The sequence below is a fragment of the Takifugu rubripes genome, chromosome 13 (assembly GCF_901000725.2).
Source record: "Takifugu rubripes chromosome 13, fTakRub1.2, whole genome shotgun sequence".
Taxonomy (NCBI): Eukaryota; Metazoa; Chordata; class Actinopteri; order Tetraodontiformes; family Tetraodontidae; genus Takifugu; species Takifugu rubripes.
The window spans coordinates 11,658,053-11,673,661 of NC_042297.1; the positions used below are offsets into that span (position 1 = coordinate 11,658,053).

The following is a 15,609-nucleotide window of genomic DNA, read 5'->3' on the forward strand; positions in this document are numbered from 1 at the left end:
CTTAAAACAGATTCATACGACGACTAAAACACTCAGTCTTGTTGTTACTCAACCTCCGACTTTTATCAGCTGACTGGTGCGCGCAGTCACCATCACGTGAGTCCAAATCCGCACAAGTTTACGACACTTCCGGTGGCTTTTTGGCCGTTACTGACAGGAAGTTCCAATCCATTGAAAAGCTCATTTACTTGAAATCAACTTGTTTTGGCTTATAACTGCTTTAATATTTCACAAAATGTATGAACATTGTGTGCACGGCTGTACCACTCAGTTTATTCAATGTAATTATTCGATAAAATGCAATATTACTAATTTAATGTCGATAAATTATGTTTTACAACCTGGCCTGCATTTACTGTTGAAGAGAATAATCCAAAATCCGGTTACTAAGAACGTATTAGAAGGAAAACCACCTTAAATGCACTGCCTCCACAAAGGTCACATAAAACATAAAAACAACAGTCATAACCAAAGTGAAACAGTTGGCGGCGCTCTTGTGCTGTGGTTCAGCACAAAATATCAGCAAACTTTAAAAGCTTAAAAACCTCCAAACTCTGATGATCTGATCAGATCATAATTCAGAAAATAATCCTAATTATTTAACAGGTAATATTTTTCACTCTAACAGAAAAACTAGGAAACATCAGTTCATATGAGATTTACAAGAATCACAACGTTACTAAACATTTTTAAATGAAATCAGACATTTTACATTCACCGTGGAACAGCTGTGGGATGGTTAAGATGACAATTGTATTTATAAATTGCAACATACAAGAGAATAAATAGGATAAATGAAGTCTTCATGATAAATTTGCAAAAAAGCTGCGTAATAGTGGATGACAAAACGAGAGACTGTCCATATTTTCATTACTGACGGTGCAGAAAACAAGAAATCACATGAAAATGATCAGCATGAGAGCAAACGGGAACAGAAACTTGCTGCTCAATGTTGCTGCCCAAAAAGATTCTGAAATATCCTGAGAACATTTGTCCACTGGGCCAAAGTGGAGTGAAAAAAGAGGAACTTACTTACTGGGAGGTCACAAGTTGAACCAGTGTGAGTGAGTGTGACTCAGCTTTACAGTGCAGATAGACTCTAACAGTGAATCTTTTCCTGACAAGGGTCAGTTTAACAACAAACAACGATCATTTGGACCATGGTGGTGGTGGTGGTGGTGGTGCAAGGGTCGATTTCAGCTCTGCCCCTCGGTCTGTGTGTACCATGTGATGGACCTGTCTAGGGTGTATTCTTGCCTCAGGTTACTGTTAAATCCAATAAACTGCTGCAGTTTGCCTGCTCTCTCTTTCCTCCTGCCTGTTGTATCCAGTTACATTCATGTTGTGCTGCTTCTTCCCACTTTGCTCTGGGCGAACCAGACTGGGCATCACCGGAACACACTTTTTTTTTTGGATTATCCTTTTTAAAAAAAAAATAAAAGTGTGACTAAGTTGGGGTAAGTAACATTGCCAGTGTTTGGGCAGTCATTTTGGGTTGTAGAACAAACATGGTGGAAGTCACGTGATAAGGCTGCAGGTTAAATCCTGCTTATGACGCAGAGCTGCAGCTTCGTTCACTCAGGTCTGGAGCTTGTGGAACAGACTGCAGAACTTGTTTGACAGACAGAAACATTTTTGGAGGTGTGGGGGAGAGTGGTTGTCAACCCCAGCAGCTGCTTTGTGAACCCAGGGGAGTGCAGCGTGCGTAAAATAAACCTGTCTTCCTTGTTCATTAAGCGTGCAGCAACGATTGCGTCAGCCTGACTGAATGGTGGAGTTACTCTTAAGTTATTCATGATGAACTGGAAGCCTGTGTTGACTTCACGCTGTTCAATCAGCACGTGGGATTATAGCAGTACCGCACGCGGTGTTTGACCAGACAGTGCATGGATGCTGCACTGATCATGGAGGACGCCAAAATGTTTGTGAATCAAGCGTGTCCTCTGAAAATGCTGAGCTCCAAATGCCCGAAGTTACCGAGATTAACGGTGCCAATTGTGAGTTCCCTCCACCCACGTGAATTTGAGTTTCCTTGAATGTCTGACTGCACTGACTTTGCAAAAAAAACTCAAGTAAAGTGTGAACAGAAGACCTGATCCTGCAGGATCCAATTGTCCGACTGAACTATTGAAAATCTGTATTAAAAGTAAAGTTGGCAAACACATACAAAGCTTTTTGTGTTGCCCAAAGTCTAAACCTTAGTAGAATGAAGCTCCCATTTAACTCTAAATCAGCAGAAATCTTTCCTGCTCTGCTCCCCACAGGAAATTGTCTTCAAATTGCAGTCAGTGAAAAATCTATTATAAGGAGACCCTTGACCTCAGGACTGTCTTTAATTCTATTACAACACCTAGCTGGCAGGCATCTGTCTATTTCCTGGATAAAGGCTGCTGCCCTTTGGTGAATCCAGTCATCGTTTAGATTCCAACCAGAATTTGAAAAAAATTCTCTCCGACTGCTCATTTTAAATTCATTGCTTCCTGAGGAGATAGTGCACTTCTCTTTTTCTTGAGTCAAACACTTCTTGAGTCAAACACTTCATTTTCTCTCATCTTTCACTTCCTCGCTACAGATTCATCACACTTCAGTTGCTTGGACAGGAAAAAAAATGAAATGAAATATCGACGCGAACACAAGTAGCCTGTTTGTAGCCGTGGCGACACAAACATGATGACACTACACGGGTCCATTTATCAGAGGTTCCAGCGTCACCTCACCGTGTCAATGAGGGCTCCCATCAGAAATCAGGGTCTTTGAGGGAGCCGGCATGGGTGCGTCTGTTCGTTCAAGGCTCATTCAGCAGGAAGCTTTATTTACTGAAAGAACACTGAACAGTGTTCAAGAACTTTGAAATTGCTCCTCGATCTTCAAAAAGCGAGATGAATGAGGGTGTGGGTGGTTATCAAAAGTTGAACCGAAAAGACGAATGTCTTTGACAATTAAAAAGCACAAACTAAACCTTTGAATCTTATTCCAAAGTAAAATCCTTTCACTGACCTTCTCTTCAGCAGTTTGAAAGAAAAGTAAATTGTTGCCACTTTCGGCTCCAAACAGGCAAAAACAACATCCTGCGGTGAGCAATAAAGGCAGCGGTTGTATAAAACGTGTTCAGAAGGTGGATTTAATTGCAACAGAGTTCTCTGCTGCCAGAGAGAACGGGCAGCATCCCAGCAGGAGTATCTGCTACCAAGTTTATTTGGAACCTTCTTAATGGGGAATTTTCCAGGTGAGTGCATTTAAACATATTTGACAGCATCGCTTGCACCTGAATATGGAATTAAATTGGATTATACTTAGAAATCAATTCGTTTCATTTCTCTCTTCCACAACTGAAGTCTTGGCCTCTTAAATCAATATCATTGATGGGGGCTTGGTCGTCCTTTAAGACTTCTGGAGCGGTGGCTGGAAACAAACATTAAGTGGTTTTTGGAACCGACGCAGCGTAAAGACTCTCCCTGATAATTACACAGCTCACGGAGGCTTCTTTTCATTTACTTTTCAGACTTTTACTTTATAGATATTCAATGTTTGTGTTTTGTTTTTTTAACTTCAGAAAGGAGCCCGTCTGTGTGAACGGGCTGGGGAAGAGAAGACATAAATGAGAGTCACAGCGTGCGGTTTTTGTTATGGCCACCTGCCAGGTCGCATCTCCAGGAGCAAAAACCCTTGAGCTCTATGAGATGATGAGCTGGAAGCAGAAAGACGAGACGTCGACTCATCAGGACCTGATGAGATGATGTTCAGAGTGATTGACAGGCAGCAAGACAGAGGCCACCTCGCATCCTCGCGCAGAGAGGAGGGAAAAGGCACACACAGCTGCAATCAGATACAGTAGGGCCACACTCCAACATCCACATCTTGTTTCCATGGCGACCAAGTGAACAGGAATCCCTTTTTCCAGATCAAGTTTTTTCCAGTCCAGACTAGCAAGCTGCTTGAAATTAAATGTGTGTGTGTGTGTGTGTGTGTGTGTGTGAGAGAGAGAGACAGACAGGACTAGAAATAAAGCCCCTGTAGCCTTCTGTGTATAAGGAGTACCTGATTCAATGATGTTCCAGAAAAAGAGGGATTCCTGCCTTCTCCGTTGGTGAGACTTGATTTTGTTTTTTTCTCCTGCTAAAAATGACAAAAGAGGGAAAAAAAAGAAGCTGAATCTATATTGAGTTGCAGAGAAGTGAGGAACTGTCTGAACAACTGGGGGCAAAAAGTGAAGATAACAACAATCTAAATGTCAGGAACTCATCTGGTCCTGAAAGTGTACGAGGACCAGGAACAGAAACTGGCAGCAGGGGAGGAAGATCTCAGGTGTGGCTTCCTCGTTTTTGTATCATCAGTCATGGCCACCATAGTCATGACTTTACATGTTTATATATATAAATGTGTTTGTAAGATGAGGTACTTCATTTATAATTTGTGCTGATTATTAAGATGTTGTAAGATGCACATTGAGAAATGTGTGAAGAGTGTGAAGTGTGTGAAGAGTGTGAAGTGTGTGTCACATCAGCCGTGATCCTCATGACCACAGTCTCCTCACAGGAAACACGTGACAAACTGCGCTCTGAACTCTTTAACAATCACTCTTTCTTCTATATCAAACCCAGCTGAGGCTCTGCACCATTCTTGCCTCTCTATTAATTTTTAACAGGATTAATCTTCACATCTGAGTTGAACTGGAGTTATGTTAAATTTGTCCTTGAAACTGCATGAATTTGTGCGGTCTGAGAGGGAAATGCGACGTTAAGCAGAGCGGACTGTAAGTAAAGCATGACCATTCCCCGGGTAGCTCACCTTTCACACAGCTACGTAATAACCCTCACTAATGAGGCTGTGGTCTGTCTGATGGCGTCCATTACTGCCCCCGAAAAACAGCATCAAATTGAAAATTCCATTAAACGTGAGCCAGCTGGTCTGATCCAGGAAGAACATGAGGCAGTGACAGCGTAATGCTCAGAAGCCGGGCTCTTAAATGGAAATCTAAACAAATGAGGGTGGCAGGGGTCTCGCACGAAAGTTGGCTGGCTGCTTAGGTTGGCACGACCTTTGAGATGGAAGTTATAGCAGAGGCTGCAGGTAGCGAAGGTTTTTCATTCCCAGACATGGAGGCAGAGATTATTTAGATTATATTTAGATTATTTAGTGAGGTTGCTTCACATCTGCGCAGAGCAGCACCTCAGATGAGGGATGCATGGTTTCATCCTGTCTCTTCTGTCACCTCACCCAACACTCGGCTTTAAGGTCCGAGTGGGTGCGGGACTGATCCCTGAGCTCATCTGCTGCTGGGCAATCGGAGCTCCTCCGGTTGGTCGCCATCGTCGCTTAGATCCTGGGACACATCTCCATCCGTCGCGACGCACCGGCTGAAGCCTATGCTGCAGCCTCGTCTAAGCCGTGCCAGGAGAGCTGGACACAGCCAGCACTTAATCACGGTGCCATCAGGGCCGACGCCGGGGTTCTCTTCCACCTGCGGACCTTTGGGTCGCCTCTCTGTCCTACCTGGAGGGTTGCTAGGAGGACATCAGCTCACTGCACAGATGAGTCTGACAGTAATTACTGTGGTCCAAATAATTACTGTGACTGTGGATTCTCCTCCGCCACAGTCAGTCTGTCAGCTGACTGTCTCCCTCCCGACCACCGAAACATGAAAGCTTTTCTTTCATTTCACTATACGTGCGCAGTATTGCAAACGGTGTTTACACGCAACAACAGTACATACGGTACATGTTGCTGCGTCACTCTGTCTGTCTGCCTGCCTGTCTGTCTGTCTGCCTGTCTGTCTGCCTGTCTGCCTGTCTGTCTGTCTGTCTGTCTGTCCGTCTGCCTGCCTGCCTGTCTGTCTACCTGCCTGCCTGTCTGTCTGTCTGTCTGTCTACCTGCCTGTCTGTCTGTCTGCCTGTCTGTCTGTCTGTCTGCCTGCCTGCCTGTCTGCGTGCCTGTCTGTCTGTCTGTCTGTCTGTCTGTCTGTCTGTCTGCCTGTCTGTCTGTCTGCCTGCCTGCCTGCCTGCCTGCCTGCCTGCCTGCCTGCCTGTCTGTCTGTCTGTCTGTCTGTCTGCCTGCCTGCCTGCCTGTCTGCGTGCCTGTCTGTCTGTCTGCCTGCCTGCCTGCCTGCCTGCCTGTCTGTCTACCTGCCTGTCTGTCTGCCTGCCTGCCTGCCTGTCTGTCTGCGTGCCTGCCTGTCTGTCTGCCTGTCTGCCTGCCTGCCTGCCTGCCTGTCTGCCTGTCTCTCTGCCTGCCTGCCTGCCTGTCTGCCTGCCTGCCTGCCTGCCTGCCTGTCTGTCTGTCTGCCTGCCTGCCTGTCTGTCTGCCTGTCTGTCTGCCTGCCTGCCTGTCTGTCTGCCTGCCTGCCTGTCTGTCTGCCTGTCTGCCTGCCTGCCTGCCTGTCTGCCTGCCTGTCTGCCTGCCTGCCTGCCTGTCTGCCTGCCTGCCTGCCTGCCTGTCTGTCTGCCTGTCTGCCTGCCTGCCTGCCTGCCTGTCTGCCTGCCTGCCTGTCTGTCTGCCTGTCTGTCTGTCTGTCTGTCTGTCTGCCTGCCTGCCTGTCTGCCTGCCTGCCTGCCTGCCTGTCTGTCTGCCTGCCTGTCTGTCTGTCTGCCTGCCTGCCTGCCTGCCTGCCTGCCTGTCTGCCTGCCTGACTCGCTTCAGGCCATCATCCATTTCCTCCATTTTCCTCACCAGGATGAGACATCTCCCCCACCCACGCCCACTGTTAAATTTATGTATTCCTGACTCCTTTATCCATGAACCCTCCGCATCCACACTGAAAAACAGAGCTATAAATTTGAGCAAATTGAATTAATAATAGTTAGATGAAATATATGTATCTGAGAGTAGTTCTTGATTTATGGTCAAAGGTTCTTGTGCTTTGACCCAGCAGCAGATTTACTAGACAGCAACAAGTGAAAAAGAAGTGCTTCACTGAAAATTTGGAGAGAATCATCTTAAGGTCTTTGCATTTGCTTGCTCTCTGACCTACTTTCTCTTTCATATTATTTTAAAATGTGTTTTTGTAGCTTAACCCACCACAGGTGGGCTCATTCTGGAACCAGATGTGTTTTAAGTTCTCATGTTGATTTACTGACTTTAGTGTTGATAGAGTGTCCAAGCTGCAGGTGGTGCAGTTCCCCAAACCACCACCAGGGAACGGCTTTGTGGGGCAGTGAATGGTTGCAGATAACATCGCCATTTAGAAAATGACATCACTTCAGAAGAGATGCTGGCTTGTCAGCTGAAATAATAATTTGCACTCGATGCACGACAGAGTAACTGCTGGCAGAAGGGAAAAAGCTGCTGGCCACCAGGCTTTGTTGAGAAATAGGCACTTTTGTGAATTGTGCTGCTGTCTGCCTGCAGATGAGTCCATTCATCCGTCAGCTCTCTGCTCAAACAGGGACTTTAGTGAAAACTTTATCTTTTGACATCTAAATAGCTTCTGGCTTTGACCTCCAGGTGGCAGGCTGGGTGTTGATGTTGTGAAACCAAACAGCACAGGGGGGGCAGGCGTGCAACGCTGACTTAGCTACCAGATGCAAAACCGCCAGCTTCCATCAGGTTCCAGAGAACACTGTAGCTGATGGCTGTAGATGCAGGGATGCTTTATTTCTCCATCACCACAAACCATGAAGGGAAACTGTTGCTGTTATTTTATGTCCTGTTGTTCATGAATAACCGCGGTTTGGTCTATACATGCATCGTGCCTTTCCTTCCTGTGGACCAGTTCCACAGGGACAGATCCAACAGACAAACTATAACAGCCAGTTCATGCAAAGGAACTTCCACAACCATCAATTATATGTCACAGAGTTCGGCACAGCTCCAGTTTAAAGGCCCGCGTAGCGCCAACGCACGGCCACACAAAGCTCACAGTATAAATGGAAATCCATAAACTGACCTGAACTATTGAAGCTGAGACTTTTCTTTGATGTCATTTGCATGACACAGCACAGGCTACACAAATAACCACCAATCAATCTTGGACAAATCATTTATCACCTACGGTGTTTAAATATTCATGATGGTAGCAGAGCAGGTAAAGACGTGCAAACTAATTTTCATTCATGGCATTTTCATTTTATTCATGAAATATATTTCAAGGCATCCACCCCTGCAATCATTAGAGGGGGAATAAAAGAGCACACAGACACTAGATATGTCTGTCTTTGTGAGGCTTGTGATAGGTATAAAAACCCATCTAAACCTAACAATCACAAGTAACCCACTAACCCTAACCCTAACCATTACCCTAAACATTAACCTAAACTCTAAACTTCCCGTCACCCTCAGACTTTCTTCTGGCATCACGTGTTCTCGGTTTCATTTAATGTTTTCAGATGGATCCATTTCTGCTGCAAATGTTGGTGTGAGTCCCGCTGACAGGTGAACTCAGCCGTTTCAGACGTCATTAGAGCCGTCAGCTCAGCTCAGCACCCGTCCAAATCTGTCACCTGAGGGACGCGACAGCCCGAAAGGCCCCGTCCCCATTTCTTAGTTAATGGCTCAGTGTGAAGCACGCGTCACGTTTTAAACCCGTCTGTCTTCTATGGTGGATTTGTTTTTCTGGGAAATGCTTTTATTAGACACACAAGCATCAAACTATACAGAAAAACAGGTAAAGACAAGTGCAAAACAGAAAATATAGAAGTTCAAAGCTTTAATAATTTATATTCTGCCTTCACAGTAGCAGGACAGCTGGAGAAAGATCAGACAAAGTCTGAGCAAAAATATACTATAAATAATCTTCCGTTTGGTGTTAAATATTCACAGAGATAAGCAGAATTTTAAAATAGACTTGGTGTTAAGCTAAAAGTAACAAAATAGTTTCTGACAGGGGGAAAACATGCTTTTAAGAGCTGTCTCCATATTTGCAGCTCAAAATTGATTTAAAAGCTTCTTTGGACGGGCGAATGCAGATTTTGATGTGTTTAAAGTCTGAAAAGGTAAAACTGGGCAGCCAAATTTGAGGAAGATGCTTCCAGTATTGACTTTTGCAGAATGAATGACTGGAGGCAGTTGATTAATTTCCCAGTCTCCCCAGTCCAAACTTATTCCATCACAGCGAGTAAATTGACTTCGTCCCAAGGACACACGGCTTTATCTCACTGTTAGATGGTGTCAGGTGGCGGCGGCTGCCTAAATTGAGGATATGAATCCATTTTGAAACTCATTTTAAAGAGCTTATCAGAGAATAATTATCAGGGGTTTGCTGACAGAATGTGCGTGCCTGCCTGTGTGTGTGTGTGTGTGTGTGTGTGTGTGCGTGCGTGTGTGTGTGTGTGTGTGGGGGTGTGTGTGTGTGTGTGTAAGAGAGAGAGCTTAAAGAGGAAGTGTAGATGAAAAAGCTAATGTGAAGAACATGTAGGGGGAAACAATCATGAGGATAATCAGGGAAGTCAGAGTAATTTTGTAAAATCCCGTCTTAAGATCAACTGAGTGTTGAGACCATGGGGGTCTATGGGGGTCTTGGACCCAGTTGAAGAGAGACCTGAAGGTTTTCCAGTCCTGGAGGGGGGCTGTTAGCTTTCACTTGTACTAAACTGTTTGCGTCCCAGCCTCCTTGCTGCGATCTCGCCATTTTCTCTTGTTTGCTCCTCTTTCTTGCTCCGCGTCTTTTGTCTCCCTCCAGTTGGTCACACAGATAAATGAGTTGGTGAAATTCAACCTGCCAGTCCACGTTAACCACGGTGTGTGTGTGTGTGTGTGTGTGTGTTCTTGGACTTGCTACATACTGAGTACTAAAATACTCATTCTACTAGCAAAGTGAGGATAGGTTCGGGAATTGAGGACATTGAGGAATTGAGGAGATTTCTTACAAATTCAAAGGACTGTTTGAGGGTTAATACCTGGTGGCAAGGTTAAGGTTTGAACTGGGTGGAGGTTAGAGTCAGGGTTAGGGTTACGAGAAGGATGGTTAGGGTTAGAGCTGGGGAATAAAAGGATGAAAGTACTCACAAGGCTATAAGTACAAGGAGATGTGTGTGTGTGTGTGTGTGTGTGTGTGTGTGTGTGTGTGTGTGTGTGTGTGTGTGTGTGTGTGTGTGCGCGTGTGTGCGTGTGTGTGTGTGTGTGTTTGTACAGACCTCTCAGTAGATACTGTCTGAGGTTCATGTACTCTCAACTTTTAAAAGTCAGATTTTCAAGGTGCATAGAGAAATTAACTCCTGGACATGTACAGATAATTAGATAAATCTCTCATCTTCTTAACTGCTTAACTTCTTAACTGCCTTATCCCTTTCAGGGTCACGGGCGGGGGGGGGGGGGGGGGGGGGGTAGAGTTAGGCAGGTCCACCCCTGGATGAGTTGCTAGTTCATCCATATGAGCAATTGTGGGTTCGGTACCTTGCGCACCTTGGCAGTGTTCTGGAGGTGTTCTGGCACCTTCCCCTAATACCAGAACACCTTCCATGTTTGGTCTGCACTGGGACTCGAACCAGAAACCCTCTGCTTCTCAGCCCGCTACAGACATCGCGGTATTTTAAAGGGACAGATGAAGAAATGGGACATCACATAAAGGGAAGCCATTATGGGGTGATGCTGGGGCCCACGGGGGGCCCTCTGGGGGCGCAAATATTTGGTCTTCAGCAGTGGTGAAATATAGCCAGATGTGCTTATTCAAACCAGCCGCGGGAGCCGTTACTGCTAATCTGCTGTTAGCATCTAGTGGCTCGTTAACGCCCACGCGGCAACAGCAGCAATTAATCCTATTTTCACAAGATTCTGAATCAGTGCCCTTGTTGTCGGCGCGCCTCCTAACAAAAGATTCAATAACGGCAGTCAGTAAACATCAAACAGGAGCTTTTAGCTGCATAGTGTGAGCAGAACTCTTAATTTCAGCCTCTTTTGATCAGAGCAATGATCAGACGGTCTTCAACTGTCTGCCTCTGCCTGTTGATTCACCCTTTAAATACTGGTTCAATTAGTTGCAAACACTCAGAGTTAAATAACTAGACTGAGGCTCACCTGTGCTCAGCTGAGTGTCAGGAAAACTCATTTTGTGTTCTGTGTCAGACGACAATTCTGTCTAAATAATGTCCCTCAGAAACGTGGTTCATTAACTCCCTCTCCTTCGTGTACAAATGCTGCATTTGTTTCTGTTGTCGAGGAGCTTTAAAACCCTCAGATGTCACTGCTTCAGAAGCCTAATTAATATCGTGCCAGTTAATTGGAACACGTCAGCACCTCAGCACCCTGAAGGTCGGCAACTCTGGCATTTATTTGCAGATGGTTTGTGCACTTGTGTGTCATAAAGACGATCCGGTGCAAAAGGTTCAAAGTGTTCTCGGAAGAGTGAAGGATGCTGGAAATGCACAGCTGCTCCGAAACCATCGCTGAAATAAGCTGGGCTTTTCCAGATGAATGTGGAGACACAGATCTGATAGCAAAATGAACAAAAGACACACACACACACACACACAGACACACACACAAACACACACTCTCCCACACTCTCCCGTGTAGCATGGCTTCACGTTCTTTATTTTTCAACCTGACATGTATGCTCACACACTCTCTGCTCCGCTCACATTACAGATTCCTCCCACCTGTTTACGCCGATTATGTGGCTAACGGCGTTATTTAGCCTTAATCGGCGGCTCCAGCTTTCGTTTCATCCCGGCTGTGGCAAGGACGGTTTATCTCAGGTCTGCACCTCTCCTGGATTTCATCGGTCATGTTTATGCTCAGGCTTTTTCGGCTCAGCTTAACTTTGCAGCGTTGTTGTTTGACACCCCAAATACCCGGTGACCCCCCGGCGACCACCGTGTCCACTGAGCACCAGGGGTCATTTTCAGTGCTGAGGTTCAAAAAAACAGGCTGTTGGTGAGTTACACAACTATAAAGTTGTGTCAAAATGTTGCATAGCAACCGTAGCCATGCAATAACGATCGGAATCTTGGGATAATCACACCTTGAACTTTGCAAAACAAGCAAGCACTTTTGCTTCCTGGCAGTGCTATTTTCTGACAGTCTGGAATATCAGATTGAATCAGTGGTGGTTGCGGGTCAGAGGTCAGCAGCCGTGCACAGGTCTCCCCTCCTCCAAGAGCCACATCTTGTTATTTCATCTTGAACTTCAGATAATGGCCGTCAGTTTTTGGTCTGAGACTCGAGCTGATTGAATTTGGAGGCTAATTTGTTTCTGTTGTCAGTGTTCACGGTGGCTCAGCTCATCTGCTGCCTGCACACCAATCTCTAACCTCCTTGGCCCTGAGCTGAAGACCGGCTACTGTTATTCAGCTTCATTATAATGATATGTCATAAAAATCCCTCCGGAGAGCAGAGATTCATTAAATATTTCTTCCCCCTCCCCCCAATGTGTTGAGTAACATTTTAATGCTAATGTAAGAATAAGGCAGGTAGATTTTTCGTGCATCCGGGACGTTATTCCCTGAATTATTTGTGCAACTGAAAATCAATTTTAGACATCAGCTGAGCTGTAATGATGAAACTGAGCATTCACCCGCAGTGTCATCATCATTGGCCCCCACACCACCACCACCCTTCATATAATACAGAATGACTGCTGAATCAGTTAGCGAGGACCTGAATAATGAATCATTACCCAGGCTGAATGACGAGCCCTTTAATGTCAGTTTGACAGCACAGTGAAAACTGGATCGGGACTGTGTGACAGACGCGCTCACGTTCGTTTGTGGTTCTCAAACAGAATCTTCTTGAAGGCCCGCCTGAAGTCCCGGTTGAAGATGGTGTATATGATGGGGTTCAGGCAGCTGTTGCAGTAACCGATCCAGAAGAACAGGTTGAAGAGCGTGTCGGGGATTGTGCAGTTCTCCCGGCAGACGGCGTGAAGGCTATACGTGAAGAAAAACGGGAACCAGCAGAGGACGAACACGCCCATAACCACGGCCAGCACGAACGTAAAGCGCTTCTCCCGCATCTGTGCGACTTTGGTTCTGGACAGTGACGACTGGCGGGTGCGGTGTGGCAGTGGGGATGGGAGCAGGAAGTGCTGGGAGTGGTCGGACGACGCCCACGATATGCAGGAAGGAGGAGGCGGCAGAGCCGGCGGCTTCAGCTTGTTTTGGTCTTTCCCGTCCTCGTTGACGGTCCCTCCGGCTCTTCTGGGGAAACGAAGAGCCGGAAAAGCGGGTTTGGTGTCCACTTCACAGCTTCTCTCTTCGAGGTCGATGTCGTCCAGCTCCCCGTGTCTGTGACCTCCGACATTCTCCACGGTGTGGTTGGCCGCCTGCTGGCCGTCCGCCACGTACTGGGGCTTACTGCTGCCGCTTCCCCTGCACGTCCCGCCGGCGGCCACGAAGCAGGTCTCCGACTGCGACGGCTGCCGCTCCATCACATTCTTTGCCACAAACACGGTGGAGGCCCGTTGCTTGGCAACTCGATAGATCTTACAGTAAACAAGTATCATGATGACCCCGGGTGCGAAGAAGGACACGAGACAGGAGGAGAGGATGTACCAGGTCTGGTTGATGAGAAGACACTCCTGCCCCTGTGCGGCGCTCTCGCCCTCCACGCTCTTTGGGGCCTCCTCTTTCTGCGTCATGAGAAGTGGCGGCGAGGAGATTACGATCGATATGAACCACACTATGCTGATCATGGCTTTAATCCGCTTTGGCGTTCGTTTGCGGTTGTAGCTGACGGCCTTGGTCACGGACCAGTAGCGGTCGAGGCTGATAGCGCAGAGGTGGACGATGGAAGAGGTGCAGAAGAGGATGTCCAACGCCAGGTACAGCGAGCACCAGGTGGAACCAAAGTACCAGTAGCCCATGATCTGAAATGACAGATGATGGAGATGTGTCGAAGCCTTACAGATATTTACACAGACACAGAGATAAAATAACTATTGATCCTTGTGTTGATTGGTCAGTGGCATCCTGGTGAACCCACAAAACACAAGAACCCCCCCATCAATCATATCCAACTGTTTATATGTATTAATAACCAGCAGCTATTCACCGTATTTATAGTTTGTGCCCAGAAAACATCCATCAACCTCCAGATAGCAGCTGAGTGGGGCTGCATTTATGAACAGCAATGCAAGATGTAAACATGTTACCCACATGCTAAAATGTCAAAAAGGAACAGTTTAGAGTAACAGTTTCCTCTAAGGTTGTTAAGCGACAACAAAAGCCTTCAAAGTCGTGTTTCAGATTTCATTCAGTTACAGGTGGAACTGCCTCAGCTGCTTTTTTGACCAAGAGGTTAAACAACATAAATCTGCAAGAGAAAAACAAGAACAAGATGGAGGCACGTACACTCGAATGCCCCCGTTGTTTCACCGCCTTTCAGTTGAGTTGGACACAGGGCTCCGCTCCTTCACTGGTGTACTGGGACACAGAGTGTAACCCAGTTAAACGACCTAGTTGGTCTGCATCTGAAGCTTTAGTTAACGGCGTGGTAAAACATGTTTGATGTCTGTTCTGCTTCTCAGGCTGCTGTTTTTGTTTGCAGTAAAGGAGCACGAGAGCGGCAGGCGAGACTGCTTCTCTGAGAAATGCTTCGCTCAAATATGCTTCCATCTGAGATACTGTTGATTATCCTTGGAGGACTCTTCAGTGTTTCTTCTCATCCTATCTTCAAAGTGTGGGGTGTGTTTGTGGCTAATGTAGTTCAGATGAGTGTATATAGAGTTAATGGATCTGAATGAAGTGAAGGAAAACATCCAGGCTAGCCCCCTGGTGGTCGGCTGCTGCATGAGCCACACATGAAAAGTGTTTCCATTCCTGATCAAAGGTCTTCCAACTTAAAACTATGGCAATATTAGAATACATGTACTTTTAATATCATCTGGGATGGGCATTTTTTCATTACTGTGCATCCTGTGTTAAATAATTCTTGTTTAAACAGTCTAACTGCTGATTATTGATACTCAAACCACATCAGATCTGGTCTGTAACATGTGATTAGCCGCTGTGACAAACTCACCTCATTGGCTAAGGAGAAGGGGATGACCAGAGTTGCCACCAGGATATCTGCAGATGCCAGAGACACCAGGAACAGGTTCTGTGGTGCCCTCAGAGCCCGGCTGGTGAACACTGCCACCACGACCAGGACGTTGCCCACCACAGTGCCCAGGATGATGATGGTGACCACCAGCACGATGCAGATTGATGCCACTTTGGTGTGAGGAGGTAGAGGAGGAGACCTCGGGGAAGAAGAGGCGGTCTGGTTGTTTTCCAGGGAAGAGTTTAGTGATAAAGAGGATATGGAGTGGAATATATCCGACAAGTCCATCCTGGTTAAATGCCCTCACAGGGAAGCCAACACTTTGTTTTTACATTCAAAAGCTCATTCAAAGTTCAAGGTTTTTTTGTTTTTTTTTAAAGAAATCTGTCAATAGTGTCACCAGAAAATTTGTGTCACTAGAAACATCTACATGGTTCAAATGAGAGGATTTAACAAATCACAGCTGCTGAAGCGGTCTGGTACTGAAGCTACAAGCAGGTCCTATTTATGTCCAGCCAGCTTGAGACGGAACACAAACCCAGTTTGGAATTCATGCTACCTTCATCCTGCTGCTCTCCGAAAAAGATCAAAAGGAAACAGGCAAAAGAAAAGAAAAGGCGGATGTCCTCACTTTGATGCCCGTCGTTGTATCACTGAGCGACACAGCTCCTGCTGCTCAGTGATGCTTTAGTGCTGGAA

General features: G+C 46.2%; 1 protein-coding gene across 1 annotated transcript; it reads right to left on the reverse strand.

Annotated features, from left to right (window-relative positions):
* Window positions 1–12,554: 12,554 nt before the first annotated feature.
* Window positions 12,555–15,609, reverse strand: LOC101078477 (alpha-2Db adrenergic receptor). Its single transcript, XM_003969736.2, has 2 exons — window positions 14,890–15,609; window positions 12,555–13,735 (listed from the first exon to the last, which is right to left on the reverse strand). The coding sequence occupies exons 1-2, from the start codon at window positions 15,196–15,198 to the stop codon at window positions 12,626–12,628; spliced, it is 1,419 nt and encodes a 472-aa protein (XP_003969785.2). The 5' UTR covers window positions 15,199–15,609; the 3' UTR covers window positions 12,555–12,625.